Raw genomic sequence first — 17,213 nt, 5'->3', positions numbered from 1 at the left:
TCTTTGTGTTACCCTGTGACGTGGACCTTACTGTGATGACTTCATTCCTTGGACCCTGGACTGGACTACGATCTGGTGTATCTCTTCGCTCCCGAATTTGGCTTCGCTTCATTCCCGTCTCTGTGGCTGCTTCCTGTGCTGACCGTTGGCTTTGTCTCTGACCCCGACGTTACTCTTCTGCCCTGACTCCGGACCGGCTTACGACTACTTTGACTATGGTCCGTTCCTTTGACCACTGGCCCGGCTTCCGACTCTTCACTTTCTTCTCAGCGGTTTTTGGCTTTGGTTTGTTTACACTGCTTTTAGCGGTTGATTCTAGCCCGGTTTGGGCTTCCTTTCAGTTTTGGGACCCTTTCTGTATATTTTGGGTTTCAGAACATTTTGGAACTTCAGGGCGCTTTGTCCTGTGTTTGTTTTGCTATTTTAACCCTGTGCTGCAATTTTGAGCTGAATTTAAGCAACCTAGTTTTAATCCGGATTATATCTCTGGATATCTCTGGGCTGTTACCATTGCTGCTACCAGCACACAAGAAGTGAGTCCTGCTGCCACACCCCCAGCCCTGCTTCTGCTCGTGTGAGGAGGAAAGGAGGAAAAGAAGAGGGTGGTGGTGGAGGAGGCCTTAAAACACCTGCCTGCTGCTCACTTCTTGTTGTTACCATCGTTGCTACCAGCACACAAGAAGTGAGTCCTGCTGCCACACCCCCAGCCCTGCTTCTGCTCATGTGAGGAGGAAAGGAGGAAAAGAAGAGGGTGGTGGAGGAGGAGGCCTTAAAACACCTGCCTGCTGCTCACTTCTTGTTGTTACCATCGCTGCTACCAGCACACAAGAAGTGAGTCCTGCTGCCACACCCCCAGCCCTGCTTCTGCTCCTGTGAGGAGGAAAGGAGGAAAAGAAGAGGGTGGTTGTGGAGGAGGCCTTAAAACACCTGCCTGCTGCTCACTTCTTGTTGTTACCATCGTTGCTACCAGCACACAAGAAGTGAGTCCTGCTGCCACACCCCCAGCCCTGCTTCTGCTCCTGTGAAGAGGAAAGGAGGAAAAGAAGAGGGTGGTGGTGGAGGAGGCCTTAAAACACCTGCCTGCTGCTCACTTCTTGTTGTTACCATCGTTGCTACCAGCACACAAGAAGTGAGTCCTGCTGCCACACCCCCAGCCCTGCTTCTGCTCGTGTGAGGAGGAAAGGAGGAAAAGAAGAGGGTGGTGGAGGAGGAGGCCTTAAAACACCTGCCTGCTGCTCACTTCTTGCTGTTACCATCGCTGCTTGCCAGCACACCCCCAGCCCTGCTTCTGCTGGTGTAAGGAGGAAAGAGAGAGGGGAAAACTTTAAAAACTCCATAAACATTCTGGAGAAGAAGGCAGAGCAGCCGGCTTTAAAATATTCGCGTTCTCAGTCCTACCGTTCCCTCTGCCCCTCGGCCTGCTACGAAGCGTGGCCTACTGGTTTGTCCTTGGGCTCATTTTCAGCTGTTCACATCTTATCACATCTTTTTGCATCTGGCAGCCTGTCAAGGGGTTGAGACTTTGGGAATTTCTGGGCTGGGCCCATACCATAGCTATTACCACCACTGGCTGACTTCTGAGGTTGGACCCATTGCCAGAATTTAATCTAAATTTGGTTGGACCTGGGAAGACGGGGGGTTAATTTGTCTTTGTTAAACTGAGCCGTCAATCCTCTTGTGACTGGGAAGTTGAGAGCAGTACTGTATAGCTGCTAAAAATCCTGTGTGGCTGCTAACCTAATGTTAAAATGTGGTGGTGTTGTAATCACTGATCGGGACTGCCCCCCGGAACCAGATTGGTTTTTTGGCAATAGAAATTTATTCAATGTATTTAACAGATAGGCACTTTAGATATAGGATTGGCTCCTCCAGCCCCTTAGTTTTATTGTTACTCATGTACTGTGCACTTTATAGCCTCCAACTGTTACTAGGATTCTGCTTTTACAATATCTCCCATTCCTCTGCACAGGTCACTTTCAGTAATTGGAACGTGGATGTGAATGTAAAAGGGGAGGGGGGAGTGTTGGAGGGTTTTGGAGACTATGTAAGGGGGGTGGGAAGAGTGTGGGAAGTGCCACCATCTGGCTTGTTCAATTGGCCCAGTCAGGCTGACCCAGCTAAACAATGGTCAGGGGAGGAGAGTGGGGGATGTGCAGAGGATGGGGGGAGTTCTGCCAGCCATGGAGTCGCCATTGGGACGGTTATAGGAAAAGGGAGGTACGGGAAAAGGAGACCAAATGTGTTAATTGGGCCTAGGGACTTTCAGAGATCATTATTAGTTCCAAAACGTATTCCAAAAGGGTCTCCTGACAAGGTGAGTCTGGGTATCCAGGATGGCGGACCTGATGGATTAAAGCTGGTGCTGTTGAATGCCAGATCAGTTAATGGGAAAACAACCACTATAAGTGATCTGATATTAGAAGAGCGAGCAGACCTGGCTTGTATAACAGAAACCTGGTTGGACGAGTCGGGTGGGCCTAACCTCACTCAGCTCTGTCCTCCAGGTTACTCTGTTCAGCACCAGCCAAGATCCGGAGGGAGGGGAGGTGGGGTTGCAATAATCTATAGGGATTCTATCCCCGTGACCAGATGCCTCATCCCGCAATCTACCTCATTTGAAAGCGTCCACCTGCGGGTAGGAGACCGGGACAGTATAGGGATATTTGTAGTGTACCGTCCACCCCACAACACTACAAACTCCCTGACTGAGCTAGCCAGGGTGATCTCGAGCTTGGTGTTGGAGTCTCAGCGGCTTCTTGTGCTGGGAGACTTCAACATACACGCAGAGACCACCCTGTCGGGAGCGGCTCAGGTTTTCATGGATACCATGGCAACCATGGGACTGTCCCAAGTGATTTCTGGCCCTACCCACTGTGCTGGACATACATTGGACTTGGTATTTTGCCAGGGATGGGAGAATGGTGGTGGTGTGGAAGAGCTCTCGTTAGTCCCACTGTCATGGACTGACCACCACTTGGTCAAGTTTAGAATTACTGCAACCCCTAACCTCTGCGGGGGTGGTGGACCCATTAAGATGGTCCGCCCCAGGAGGCTTATGGATCCAGATGGATTCCTGATGGCTCTTGGAGATGTTCCCGCCTCCTCGGTAGGTGATTCTGTTGATTCTCTGGTCACTCTCTACAATGGGGAGATGGCCAGGGCAATAGACACGATCGCTCCAGAGCGGCCCCTCGCAATGCGCAGAGCTAAACTAGCGCCCTGGTTCTCCGGGGAGTTGGCAGCGATGAAGCGCGAGACGAGGCGTCTAGAGCGTGTGTGGCGAAAGCGACGGAGCGAATCAAATTTAGAACGGGTTAAAGCCCAAAGGAAAACATATTGCAAAGCAATGGCTGCTGTAAAAAAAACCTATTATAGTTCTAGAATTGAGGCAGCCAAAAACGGTCCTGCCGAGCTTCTTAAAACTGTCAGAGGGCTGCTTAACAACACCCCTCAAACTGCGCCCACAGATGATGTGGCAGAGAAATATGAAGCTTTTTCCCAGTTCTTTTCAAAGAAAATCGCTTTGATTCGTTCCGAGCTTGACGCCACAGTTGATGCAATCTCCGAAGATGTAGCAAGAGCACCTGCTTGTCCTATTTTGATGGATTCATTTCAATCTGTGCAACCCGATGATGTGGACAAGGTCCTTGGAGAAGCGAGAGCGACCACATGCATCCTAGACCCCTGCCCATCCTGGCTGGTTAAAGAAACCAGAGGGGGGTTGGTCGAGTGGGTAAGAGTGGTGGTGAACGCCTCCCTCCGGGAAGGCAGACTTCCAGCCGGCCTCAAACAAGCCGTAATAAAACCGCTGTTGAAGAAGCCATCACTTGACCCCACTTGGGGGTACTGCATTGCAGTGGCTCCAGTCCTTCCTTGAGGACCGTACCCAGAAGGTGTTGATAGGGGACAGCTGTTCGGCTCCACAACCGTTGTCTTGTGGAGTCCCACAGGGTTCAGTACTGTCCCCTTTGTTGTTTAACATCTACATGAAGCCGCTGGGTGAGATCATCCGGAGTTTTGGAGTTCGGTGTCATCTGTACGCAGATGATGTCCAACTCTATCACTCCTTTTCTCCAGCTTCCAAGGAGGCCGTCCAGATCCTGAACCGGTGCCTGGCTGCTGTGTCGGACTGGATGAGGGCGAACAAATTGAAGTTGAATCCAGACAAGACAGAGGTCCTCCTGGTCAGTCGTAAGGCCGAACAGGGTATAGGGTTACAGCCTGTGCTGGATGGGGTCGCACTCCCCCTGAAGGCGCAGGTTCGCAGTTTGGGTGTCCTCCTGGACTCATCGCTGAGCCTGGAACCCCAGGTTTCGGCGGTGGCCAGGGGGGCCTTCGCACAGCTCAAACTTGTGCGCCAACTGCGCCCATACCTTGGGAAGCCTGACATGGCCACGGTGGTCCACGCTCTGGTTACATCTCGTTTGGACTATTGCAATGCGCTCTACGTGGGGTTGCCTTCAAAGACTGTTTGGAAGCTGGAACTAGTCCAACGTTCCGCAGCCAGGTTATTAACTGGAGCGCCGTACAGGGAGCATACAACTCCTCTGTTGAAGCAGCTTCACTGGCTGCCTGTTAGCTTCCGGGCACAATTTAAAGTGCTGGCTTTGGCCTACAAAACCTTAAACGGCTTTGGTCCAACTTACCTCTCCGAACGTATCTCCCCCTATGAGCCGCCCCGCAGATTAAGATCTTCCAGTGAGGCCCTGCTCTCAGTCCCGCCACTGTCACAGGTGCATTTGGCTGGAACGAGGGACAGGGCTTTTTCGGTGGTGGCTCCGCGGCTGTGGAACTCCTTGCCAAGGGAGATTAGGGAAGCCCCTTCACTCATGTCTTTTAGGAAGCAGCTGAAGACCTGGACGTGGGACCAAGCTTTTGGCCCATCCTAAGATACGGTCGATATAATCTGATGTATTCGCTGGATTAATGTGTAATTGAATACAGACTGGCTCTGACTTTTGGCCCAATGCTACTGGCCCTGTTGTAATGGCCACACAGTGCTTTACTGTTTTAAATGGGGTATAATATTGGTTTTTAAGTGTGTTTTTACGATTGTTTGTTTTACTATATTTTGTATTATATGTGGCATTAATCTTGCCATTATGTAAGACCGCTCTGGGTCCCCCTGGGGGAGAAGAGCGGTATATAAATTAAATTAATAAATAAATACTCCGGTTTGCGTTTTTGGGGTTTCTTTGTTTCAGACTGTTTAATCACATTGAAGTTAAAGTGTTGCAAGCTCCCAGGACCTTTTGTTGAGCTTTTTTGAGTTATTACTAAATAAACTGAATTTACCTAACTAACTGGCATCTGACTCTTGACATCAGGATCTGTGAAATGTTGGGAATCCAAGACTTTTGCCATTTCACAGATCCTCATGACTCTTTCCAGCTAAATGAAGAGGCAAGAGTACCTCAGATGTTGTAACACCACCAGAGTTGTCTGAAATTACTGCATTCCTATCTGACGACTAGGGTTGGATAAGCATTGACTGGGATTTGAAGTCAGGTAATGGAAGAAGAAAGGAGTGCAGAGTGTGGTTGGCATGGGATTCTCCTCCAGGCCAAGCCTGGATATGCTCACCAAGAACTACCACTGCTGCATCCTACTCTAGACCTCATTTTTGCTGGGGTGGCAGTGGAGGAACAGCAGCAGCATTTACCATTGCAACTATTGCTATTGCAAAATTGGGCTGTTAATTCTGGCATGCCATCTCCCTCCATTCACTCTTCTCCTCTACCTGGAGGTGGGGAAGTCCAAGGAATGTGTGCCTTATGGCTAGGGCTTACTGCCTCCTTCCATGATGGACTATAACAATTTATACACAGGTACCTATACTGTATTTTAAGATCCAAAATACAGAACCTTTCTGTCTCCAGACATTATGGATAAGAACTCAATGCAGCACATATTCTACCATGGATATGAATCCAACCTATATTATACCACTGCAAAAAACCAAATATGCACTTTTCTTCTCTTTTTGCAAGGAAGCTGTTGTATATGCACATTGCAGAAAGTTGACTATAAGATGAACTCATTAGTAATATGAAAGATATATATGAAAAGTTCTATGTAGCGTGATAAAAATACTCCTACAAGGTTTTAGATATCATATTGAAAATATAATCAGCATTTTTGGAAGAAGCATGAACAGATTGGGTTATGTTTTCATATGTGTTGAGAATTTTCAGCAGTATGTCATTTCTAGTGTAGAGCTGCTGATTTTTGCCAGAAAGCTTTTTCAAATTAATATCTAAAACAATACTCATCTGCCATTTTGAATCTAGTCATCCTAAATTACTGTATAAAAACCACAAACTGCTATAAATAGCAGGTGGGGCCTGCAGTACCACATGTAACTGGAAGTATCCCAAGCAGTCTTCCAAACAGAAGACTGTTGATAACAGTTGTGAAGTTATGGATATATACAAATTTATTCAACTAAGGAAACAAACAAACCAAGATATCATGACCTATGACTCAAATTTATCCCTTCCTTTTAATGAAATTCAAGTGAACTACAGATTTTTCTAGTTTTCCCCACTATGATTCATACATATAGTTTGTCATGTTTGAAATAATCTATTCATTTATTTGATCTATGTTATCTCTTAGAGTTGGGCCCAAATTGCTGTTAATGAAAAGATTTGTAGTTTTTGTGTAATTTCCAAAAATAGAAAGGGGAAGAGAGAGATGAAAAAACTAGTGAAATTAATTCAGAGAAACAATATTTTTGGAAAGAGTTAAGTCCATAAAATACTTGAGGCAGAGGGATCTCTGGCATCTTTTTTTTCTCCCCAGCAGAAGAAGCCTTCTCCATTTTTTCTCTTGGAAAGTTACCTCCTCCTCCAGAGAGGGCCCTTAGAATTTGCTTTCCCAGTGACACTAGCATATGGTGGCCATTGAAAGTTCCTCTCAGAGCATAATGGGGGTTGAAGTTTTTTCATCTCTGTGTATCTCTCCGCCAGTTTAAAAGCCTGGTGGTGTCCATGCTCCGATTGGCTGAGAATGGACACAATCGGCAACTACAATTCAGAACTCTCTCTTATGGTTTGTCTTACTTTAAAAAAACAATTCTTTAAAAAATCCGTAGATTGATGAATTGTTTCAAAACTTGGCAGACCTGCAGTTGTAAATAGGGTCTACAACTGAGGTAGGTTTCATGCAGATAGGCCTTATAATGGCTGAGGATTGAGCCTTTAAAATTTTCCATTATAGTCAATGGGCCAAATCTCTGCCTAATGAAATGGAAAATATCCCTCCCCTTTTGGGTAACTTTCTGGTAAATAAAATGAGGGGTCAAACCAAAATGAATCCGAAAGCAGCATGCCTTTTGGTCCAAATGCACTTGACTAGTATCTATAGCCAAAAAACTCTCCTTAGGTAGCTTTATTTCTCCCAGAAATATATCCATGGGATGATACTAAGTTTCTTAATTCTCATACAGACATATCCTAAAATGATGTAAAAGCTGTGTTTGCTGTGTTTCACCTGTGTAGTGGCATTTCCCCCATAGGAGCACTGTGGACTTGTGTTGGAATTAACTAATGGCATAACTATGAATACATCTACATTTTAAAATTAATGCAATTTAACTTCAATGACTCAATGTTATGGAATCATGCGAGTTATAGTTTTAAAAAGTCTTTAGCTTTCTTTGCCAAAGAATGCTGGTACCTCACCAAACTATAACATCAACAATTCCATAGCATTGAGTCATGGCAGTTAAAGTGGGGTCAAACTGCATTAATTGTACAGTATAGATGCTGTCCTATTCCAATGCTCAAACTACTACACCATGTTGGACATCCTCAGTGTGTATGGAAACAATTTTATCATATTTTGTCTGCTCAAGGGCCATTTTATTCAGAAAAAAATATTTTTCCCTAACAGGCAATACTCTGGGAAATAATGACCCTCCAAAGGGCTAAAATGTCCCACAGAGGCCCCAAAATATACAATGATGCTCACATGTATCTAATAGTATTTAGGGGCCGGGCTGTGACGCAGGCTGGTGAGCAGCCTGCTGCAATAAATCACTCTGACCATGAGGTCGTGAGTTCGAGGCCAGCCCGTGGCGGGGTGAGCACCCGTCAATTAAAAAAATAAAAAATAACCCCTGCTCGTTGCTGACCTAGCAACCCGAAATATAGTTGCATCTATCAAGTAGGAAATAAGGTACCACATATAAAAAGTGGGGAGGCAAATTTAACTAATTTACGATGTGGAATGAGGAAGTACCGTCACAGTGCATGATGAAGCAGCTGCTCCTCCCTGTGGCCAGAATTGAACATCCCCTCAGGAGAAGGTTAAATTGCCTCTGTGTTTGTGTCTGTCTCGGTTCTATGTGTATGGGCATTGAATGTTTGCCCTATATGTATATAATGTGATCCGCCCTGAGTCCCCTTTGGGGTGAGAAGGGTGGAATATAAATACTGTAATAAATAAATATTTAAAAAGTGTGATGTTGCTGCAGAAATACAATCCTCAAGGGAAACAAAGGTGTTGATGGCAGAATACAGCTCCCTAACCTCAACAGTCGTTTACATCTGATGAGATATGGAACTGTCACTTTATCCCTTCTTGAAAGTTATATAAAGAAAGCTGTAATTTTTGCCACCAGATTATCTGTCTTTTCAAAATTCGAGGTCTGATGCATGTTGACATGATTCAAGATTGTTTCTTTTAGCATTTTGGGGGAAAGTCCTTCAAACTGATTTAAAGAGATCAAATTCATCTTGGACTTCAAAGTTTGGTCAAATCTATTGCATATGCCACAATATTGAAAAATCATACAGCTATAATATAACAATTTGACTAAATTTCAAATTACATTACAGTACAAGTAATCTTTTTAGAATCTCTTCAATTAAACTTAGAACTGGAGTCATTTTAAAAAGTTAATATACATGCATGATTTATATGTCCATATAGGATGGACTACACTAGTGTTTTACCAATAAGATTAGGTGTTTTTGCAGAATTGGAAGTTTTTTCCTCTTTAAATATAGAGAACATTTAAGTCTTGCAATGCTAAGATAAAATGAAGTATCTATGTCTAAGCATTTTCCTTGGTAAATCTTTGCAGTATTTTAAAGTATTACAGGTTTTAGCTTTTTGTAAATAACTTCACCATTTCCATTTAAAGCAAAGCATAATAATCTGTCCTCGTATTAAAACCTAGGGACCTACTGTCTGTGACAAATATGCTTTACATTATCCATTGGTGAACAATGAAAAACATTTGTCTTTTTATGCCTCCCCAACTATTTGCCTGTAACAATACCAATTGGGTTGTTAATGCCATGTCATATATTTCCTAAGTGTGGTGGAAATACTACATATATGCAACAAAAGGAGTATGCTAGTTTTACAAGAGAAAACTCCATTTCAACTCATAAATGTTTTTGCTTGAAGAGTTATATGAGGTCCACTTCTGCACACTCTGAAGTGGATGAAAATTACAAAAAAGTTCCTCTTACATCTATCAGCTAAGCCTGTCAATTTCATATTGTACAATGTGAATTGTTATCGATTCTTATATTAATAGTGTAGCTTCAGTCAATCTCCTTAGATGAGATAACCAGTAGTAATTGAGCTTGATCTTAAGCAGATATTTATACAAGGAATTTTTTTCCCTGTGGTCCCTCACTGCTCGTTTTGTACATTTTACAGAAGATATCACAGTGAAACTATCTGCATTTGGATGGACGGAAATATCCAGGCAAACATTATAATAATTGAGGTGCATTGGGAGTATTTCCATTGGAAGTTGGTTTGTTTTATGATTTGTTTGAGTTTACACAACCACATATATTTTGTAGTTATGGACAAACTAGCCCAGACTAAAAAAGGAGAATGAATTCAGGGGGTGGGGGGGGGGGTGAGGTGACAATGCTTTACTAATATTTGAAGTGCACTTTCAGTTGGGATCTGAAACCAAAGATCTGCAGTTGGATTTAATATTAGAGGAGGCCCAATAAAATTAATGGGAATTAATCAGGAGAATGACCAAATATTATCTTGATTTCAGTAAGTGCAGCCCACCTGTACACTTGCTTCTGTATCCTGGGTTAAGTATCCATATATTCAACCACTGAAAATAGTAATGATTTCAACTTTTTATATAAGAGGCTGCACTGAACTATGCAATTGCATATATTAGGACCTGAATATCCAGGATGCAGGAGTACCTGAAACCAATCCTCATAAGATACCAAGGGCCCACTCCAAATAAGTTGGAAAGCAACCTATGACTGTTTTTTAAAAAGAGGAAAAAGTCTTTTCTAGGCGGAACGGTGGTGAAAGATGACTTGGAGAAGAAGAAAGGAAGAAATGAAATAGAAAATAGCAGACAAACATAAATGACACAGAGATGGAAAATAATTAGATCAAAGTAATAAATAGGACAAAGCAATACATAGCAACACTACATCCATCCATTCCATATGCCTTTATGTGTGAGCTATCTACCATAGCCATTAGCCACCATGACCACAAGAGCTACAAAGTGAGGTGCCAAGATAGCAGATATTTCATTTAGCATTGTAAATGAATAGAGACAAGCAGAAAGTAATTTTGGATCTATCTGAAGCTCTCTGAGCAAGTTGCAGTCAATTGGCAAGAGCTGCTGACTCTAAATGCTTTATGAAATTGACAAAAAAGTTTTTATTTTAAGCTCACCTGCTAAAATAAGGAAAAATAGAAATATATTTGTGTCTGAAAATTCTGGTACTGAAAACACATCCCTGAGCTACATATGTGCCCAGGAGCCTTTCAGCAGGTATGTCTCTGCCTTTTTGGACAATATTGATTTGGCACTGGTTGGTAGACTGTGTCATGCTAGTTAAAAACAAAGTAGACTTTCAGGTATGGCATCTTTTCCACATTTTGGAATCCAGCCACAATGTATAACTTCATTCCAACAAAGCTTTCCTTTACATGAGTGTTTTCAGTCTCTGCTCTGTCCTGAAGCACTTTAATGTGAGCTATATATGGGAAGCAAAAGCAGCAAGTAGAAAAGAAATCAGTGAAAGGAATAAATAGATAATGCTATATTGGAATAGGGAACATTTTATTTTATCCTGGGAAAGGCAAGTTCTAATCTAGAAGAATCTGTTTTCCTACCTGGCCCTCCCTGGGCTTCAAAGCACAGCTCTGTTCCATATGATGGTTACTACAAGTAACACTGATGTGGAAGAAAAGAGCAATATTCTGAACTGGTGAAAGATCAAACACATTTGCTGACCTTGTTTGATTAACTAGGTTTGACTTTTAAAGGATGAAATGCGAAAACCCATCAGTGCCTTAATGAGATCTAATCAGATATTAACATATATATATATTGTTATTCAGAACTATTGATTAATAAAAATCACCTTGTAACAAATCTCACACATGTTCTGCCTCCACAAAAGTCCATTACCTGATTTGAGCATTCATTTGATGTCTCATTAAATCTTCCTTATTGCAAAAATTATTATACCCTTACACAATAGAAAGAAAATACATTTTAGAATAAAATAATGAGTCTTTCCCCCTATAGTATTAGTGCAGCAAGTTTTAAAATACAATTTAATTTTGCATCACCTGTGGAAATCTCATTATGAGCAGATGTTTTTCTGCATCCCGTAATTATGTACAATGAAGAAGACTACGCTTAAGTGTCAGAGAACTTGTGAGAAAATGCAGGCATAGCAGGGACTTAAAGGACTGGTAACACGGTGAATACTTTGTCCAAGAGAGACATAATTTTTATGCAGTTTCCATGTTGGAAATGAAGGGATTGTAAGGTGTGTGTGTGTGTGTGTGTATACACACACACACACACACATACACACAAAACAAAACATGGCAACAAAATAAACCTGGGCAAGAAGATGGGATCAGATCTAATCAACCTTATTTGATGAACAAAGCAACTGTGTCTGGTTCAGATCACATATATGACATATGTTCAATCACAAATTTGTCTGTTCAGTTTCTGGGAAGGAAATTGCTTGTGTTTTTAAAATGTATGCCAAAGCTGTCTGCAAGATAAAGTGGTTCCTATGATCATGGAAAGTTGGATCTTTGCAGGTTGTCCCTGCAAGGAATGCCAAATCCTTTCCTCACTCCACTGCTGCCAGTTGTATGAACTGTGTAAGGTAACTGAGCTTAGTGAATTCAACCTTTCTCTTTCCTTTTCACACAAAGCCAAACATGCTCACATCACTGCTCTTGGCTGGTGTTTCAATTATTTGTTTTTGGTGTTCTTTGTAATTAGAAAATGTCTTCCATCCTATGTTTTACCGAGAAACTCAAAGCGGTGTGCAATAAATAATGCTCTATAATGCAAAAAGAAAAAGGGAAAGGGGAAAAAAAGAGAAATTTCTGCTATAAATCAATATTCTGAAAACCTCATCATGTTAAGGGCTGTTTTACATGTCTTTTTAATGCCAAATTCATCTTTCAAACTCTGTGATTTGAGTTGAAGGTTTGATCATGATTCAGGGTTTGCAAATTGTATGAAATGCTACAGAAGATTACAAGAGCCCAACTTGTTCAGACCAAAGGACCAAAGCTTGGAAGAAAGGACTTTTTAAAACATAGCCCTCAGTGCAACCTAGCTGGATAAGAAAGTTTGAGAATTGTAGCTCCCAAAGTAGGTTAGATTTCCCAAACAGTGAAAAGGACTGCATAGTAGAGTATCTTTTTTCGCAATCAGAACAGCAGTGCAATATTTTGCTATTGTTCATCAAAAACTAGTGTGCAGAAGCATGCAATCTACACATTTAGAGTTATCACAGAAACTGCAAAACTTTTAATAACTGGTAGACATTTCCTCCATTTAAACCACTAAGATTGTGACCCTCACTTTGTGACAATGCAATCTGCGACTTATATGCAAAGAAATTGTCCTTTTTGTCCATTCTGAATTCAAGCCATTGTAGCATGACATCAATGAAAGAATAATTTTCCAATGGACTCCTAAAATTATCTACTCACTAAATGGATAGTCGTAAGGAAAAAACCTGTTCACTAAGATAAAGGTCTAATGGCTATTTTTGAGGCTCAGCTGTTGTCAGGGTGGCAAAACCAGGGTGATTTTTTAAACTGAGGCTTCCTTCTTTCAACCTCCAGCTCATAGCCATTAAACTGGAGGTTGCTTCCCAACTGATTTGGGGAATGATGAAAAATGAGACCAATTGCAAGGTTTCATCTCATTTTAGGTGGAGGCTGCTCATGAAAACATCTCTTCATTGATGTTACTGCTTAAAATATCCCATTGTTAAGGAAAATGGATGTATTCAGTTCTAATGAGCTTAATATATCTTGTGTCTAGGCAAAAAGGAACAAGTTTCCCTGTCCAAGAAGATAAAACATATTTGGCCAGTATTTTAGTCCTACAATTAATGTCTTTGTAGCTAGATTACCATTCTAAATAGTCTTAGTTGCTAGTTGTTAGTTCATTATTTTCAAGACAAGTATAAATAGTTGAAAAATGGGTGATAAACAAAGCCATTAGGCCAATTTTGCCATTTACTTTGAGGTTTCTGTGACAGTTGCTGCAAAGCAAACTTCATTAAACAGCTGTTTGCTTCATTTCAACCTGTTATGTGTACAACAGTGATTCATCTTCACATGAACATGCTAAAGGTGAACAATTTGTTGCTACAAGTTGTTATCCATTTTTGTTTTCATCTTACTTGTGATGGGAAATGAAAGCTCGGCTTAGAAGGATCATGCAGAAAAGAGGGGTATTCGAATAAAAGGAAGGTGGTAACCATTCCTTCCATACAATTTAACTTGATGTGGGATGTTGGGGGTAAAAAGAAATGATTTCCATGCACTGCACTTTGCCTTAATAGTGAAACATTTTAGAAAGTACATACATATATGTCCTTAACTTTCATATTTCTGATGAATTGTAGGCAATGTAAAATGCTTGTAACCTCAAACATACTTATTTCTATCTCGCAACTTCATCAGATGTGCTGCCAGAATCGCTACGCATCATGGCAAATCTGGCAAAGTCTGGCATGGGGAACTGCATCACCTGGCTTCCCCCCCACCTCATCCTGTTTGTGGGGGGGGGGGGGGAGCATTCACCGCACAGCTTTCTCCCATTGATCCAATGCAACACGGCAGCATGCGCTGCTTCCTCTATAGTTTTACGAAGTAGTCCTAAATCATCAGATGGGATCCAGTGGGCTCTGTTGCAAAAGGAACCAGCACAAGCCATTGAAAAGTACCCTATCTGATGAAGTCCTTACTCTGATCTCCATCAGGAAATGATGATGTTTCAGGATAAAGGAGCTATGCAGCACTTGTACTCTATGGAGAGACAATCTTAAGCATTTTTCTCTTGTAATGCCTCAGTTTAAGAATGTTTTTAAAAAGAGTTATGCAATATGTATGACTTATCATGTGGGAGCTTTGTGACCTGGACTATAGTGGAGTGCCAAGATATAGTGGGCAACAGTAGCAAGGAGACATCTTCTCAATGATATGCAGCTTACACAAGGTCTTAGGTATGGGCAGAACCTGCCAGCCAATGAATCTGCCAGACCACAGTCTGAATTCACTAAGCACCAGAGTGACCTCTGGGCAAGCTTCACTCTGGTACATAAAGTAAGGTCCCCAGCAGTCCAGATCTTCAAAACCTTCGCACTCTCTACTGACTGTACAGTGAATTTATGGTTTCCCTCCTTGTGGGATGTTATCTTTGTGTGTACTTTGTCACAACTTGTTAAGGTAGTTTGGCCTAGGATATAGATCCAGCATACAAGTATATAGGGTTTACTCAGTCATTAATAAGGAATAGGAAGTCCCCTGAAGGATTCAGGAGGGGCTGTAGTCATGCTCTGCACAGAAGAGAGTGGTTTCTCTATACTCCCTGGAAGCTGGAAAACTACAAAATGATGTAAATTCATGTGTGCCCCAGACTTGTCATGATGGTGATATCCAGCTCTTGGGCTACGGGTTACAGATCATAATTAACATGTAGCTTGTTAGGTGTTTGGATCTGAACACATGTGCATGTTAAATCTGTCTGCAGATGTAACCAATAAAAGTTGTGGCCAACTTTGCTTCAAACATGATTAATGGTGTCTTATTGTTTAACAGATCAGGACTCACCCCAGGGCATAATACAAAACAGAAAATAAAGGTTTAAAATGATATAAAATAATAAAAACTGAATTTCATTTTGTCATCTGTGATTAAGAAAATAAAATCTTTTGAGACAATATGCTTATTTTCACTGCACACAAGTGTTTGGTTGGTTTAAAAAACTGCAACCAAAGATCTGGGTTCATTAAGTTTTACCCTTCAGTGCTTTTGTTTTATATAAAGGCTCAACACAAAAAGGATAGGATCACAATCACAGATTCTTTCTGTTTCATTGTTGCTCATAATCTCAGGTCCTAGAGGAATTAGCATGAGACTGATCTCTCCTATCTGGCTTTCAAGGATTAAGCACTATTGATGGAAACCACAAAGATATGTTTTCTTCTTTTTATTGCTAAGTATCTAAAACAGGGGTGATTTACACCCAATAAGGTTTCCATAGCCCCTCACAATTGACTGTGCTGGCTAGAGGCTGCTGAGAGCTCTGAACCAAAAACACGGGGAAGAATACAATTGCACACCTTTGATTTAAAAGCTACTATAGTCACAAGGAGAAATGGAAAATCATTACATTCCTGCCACTTGCAAAGATGAAGAGATGCAATAACCTACATACAATATCATAGGAGAGGTTCTTAATCCATTTTGTAACCAGAAAAGATTTTAGAAAAAAAGATGTCCTAATAGGAAAAGCAAGTTACAGTATGAAGTGAAAAGAGTGACATTATGACAATATAGTGGACTATTGGAATCATTTGATAGAATATTAAAGACTACACAGACCATGAAGAATTAATATTTATCACCAGCTACCAGGAAATCAAAGAAACAAGGGAGTTATATGTTGAATATGAACAAGAACAATGTAGAAAATATACTATGGCCAAACAAATGTTGAATATAGCTTAGGCACAGGTATGCAACTTAGACATTTTCTTTTCTCCACTCATTCTTTGTTTCAAAACTCCATATTTAGTTATAGTTGGTCTTCTGCATTGGTCTTCACCTCTAGAGTTTCTGGTCTTAGGACTTGGTCACAACAGCCTGCTGTCTCATCACAATTACTTTACTTGGGGAATGGAGATATCCCAGGATAGGTACAGTCATTATCGTGCATTTCTGCATTAGCATCATGGTGCTGATTTGGCAAAATATAGCCCTGCATTTTCTTTGCTTTCCTGCCCTATGCCCCACCCCAATGTGGCATTGTTATTTTACTGCAATTTCATAATTGATTTAGGAAGAGGAAAAAACAGAAATAAGTCTGCTTCTAAATAGTGAAAGGAAGGGGCAAGGAGGAAAGGAGGAGAGTCACATATATTGATGCCACATTTGAACTCCCACCATGAAATAAAGAGACCAGATATAGGAAAATGGATTGAAAAAGCCATTTTCTGACCTATTTATTGAAAGAACCCGTAATAACCTGTAAAGGGAAAATCTGTAAACACATAAAATGTAACTCATGGGTTAATGGCCACCCAATGAGCCTTGTCCCTGGGCCCTCTGACCACCTTCAAGGACATGCATGCACCAAGGATCCTGAAGGCCAACCAAATTTTTTTGGCTGCACCTATCAGCTGATCATAGTTAGAAGACAATCCTGAGGTACTATCTCCCAAACCACAGTTTTTTAAGAGTGAGAACCCTCAATCCAGCCCCAAAGGTATCGCCCATTTTATCAAACCACACTGATATCAGGCACTAACACAAGTAACACAGGCTGAACTACAACAGGGGCTGAGAAATTCCTACCCGGCCCTTGCACAACCAGTTTATACTCACACTGTCCATAGGGGAGGGTGGGTGACACTGGCATGAGGCAAACTGAAAGAGGGGAATTGAGTAGCCTCCTCCAACTTGTTGCTCCACCCCCTCACATGCATGCCATATAAGTCTAGCTCCTTCATGGGGCCATTCAACCCCCCCCCCCCCATGACTTAAGTTTTGCTTAGCTGTAGGTGGGACAACTGCTGATGTATTGCAACTGGAGCTCATGGGACTTAAGAAAACAACAATGATAACAAGAGCTGTTAATGAGTTTTATTCATCAATGAAAAAGTACACTAACAAATCGAATGCAAAGCAGCAACAGGTTT

The 17,213-nt window shown here is 41.7% G+C and overlaps 1 protein-coding gene across 1 annotated transcript; it reads left to right on the top strand.

The window, feature by feature from the left end:
* The first annotated feature begins 3,826 nt into the window (after nt 1-3,826).
* On the top strand, nt 3,827-5,163 carry LOC134295572 (uncharacterized). Its single transcript, XM_062968514.1, has one exon. The coding sequence runs from the start codon at nt 3,987-3,989 to the stop codon at nt 4,887-4,889; it is 903 nt and encodes a 300-aa protein (XP_062824584.1). The 5' UTR covers nt 3,827-3,986; the 3' UTR covers nt 4,890-5,163.
* Nucleotides 5,164-17,213: the final 12,050 nt, after the last annotated feature.

Source organism: Anolis carolinensis, chromosome 1 (assembly GCF_035594765.1).
Source record: "Anolis carolinensis isolate JA03-04 chromosome 1, rAnoCar3.1.pri, whole genome shotgun sequence".
NCBI lineage: Eukaryota > Metazoa > Chordata > Lepidosauria > Squamata > Dactyloidae > Anolis > Anolis carolinensis.
This window is presented reverse-complemented; position numbering and strand designations above follow the sequence as displayed.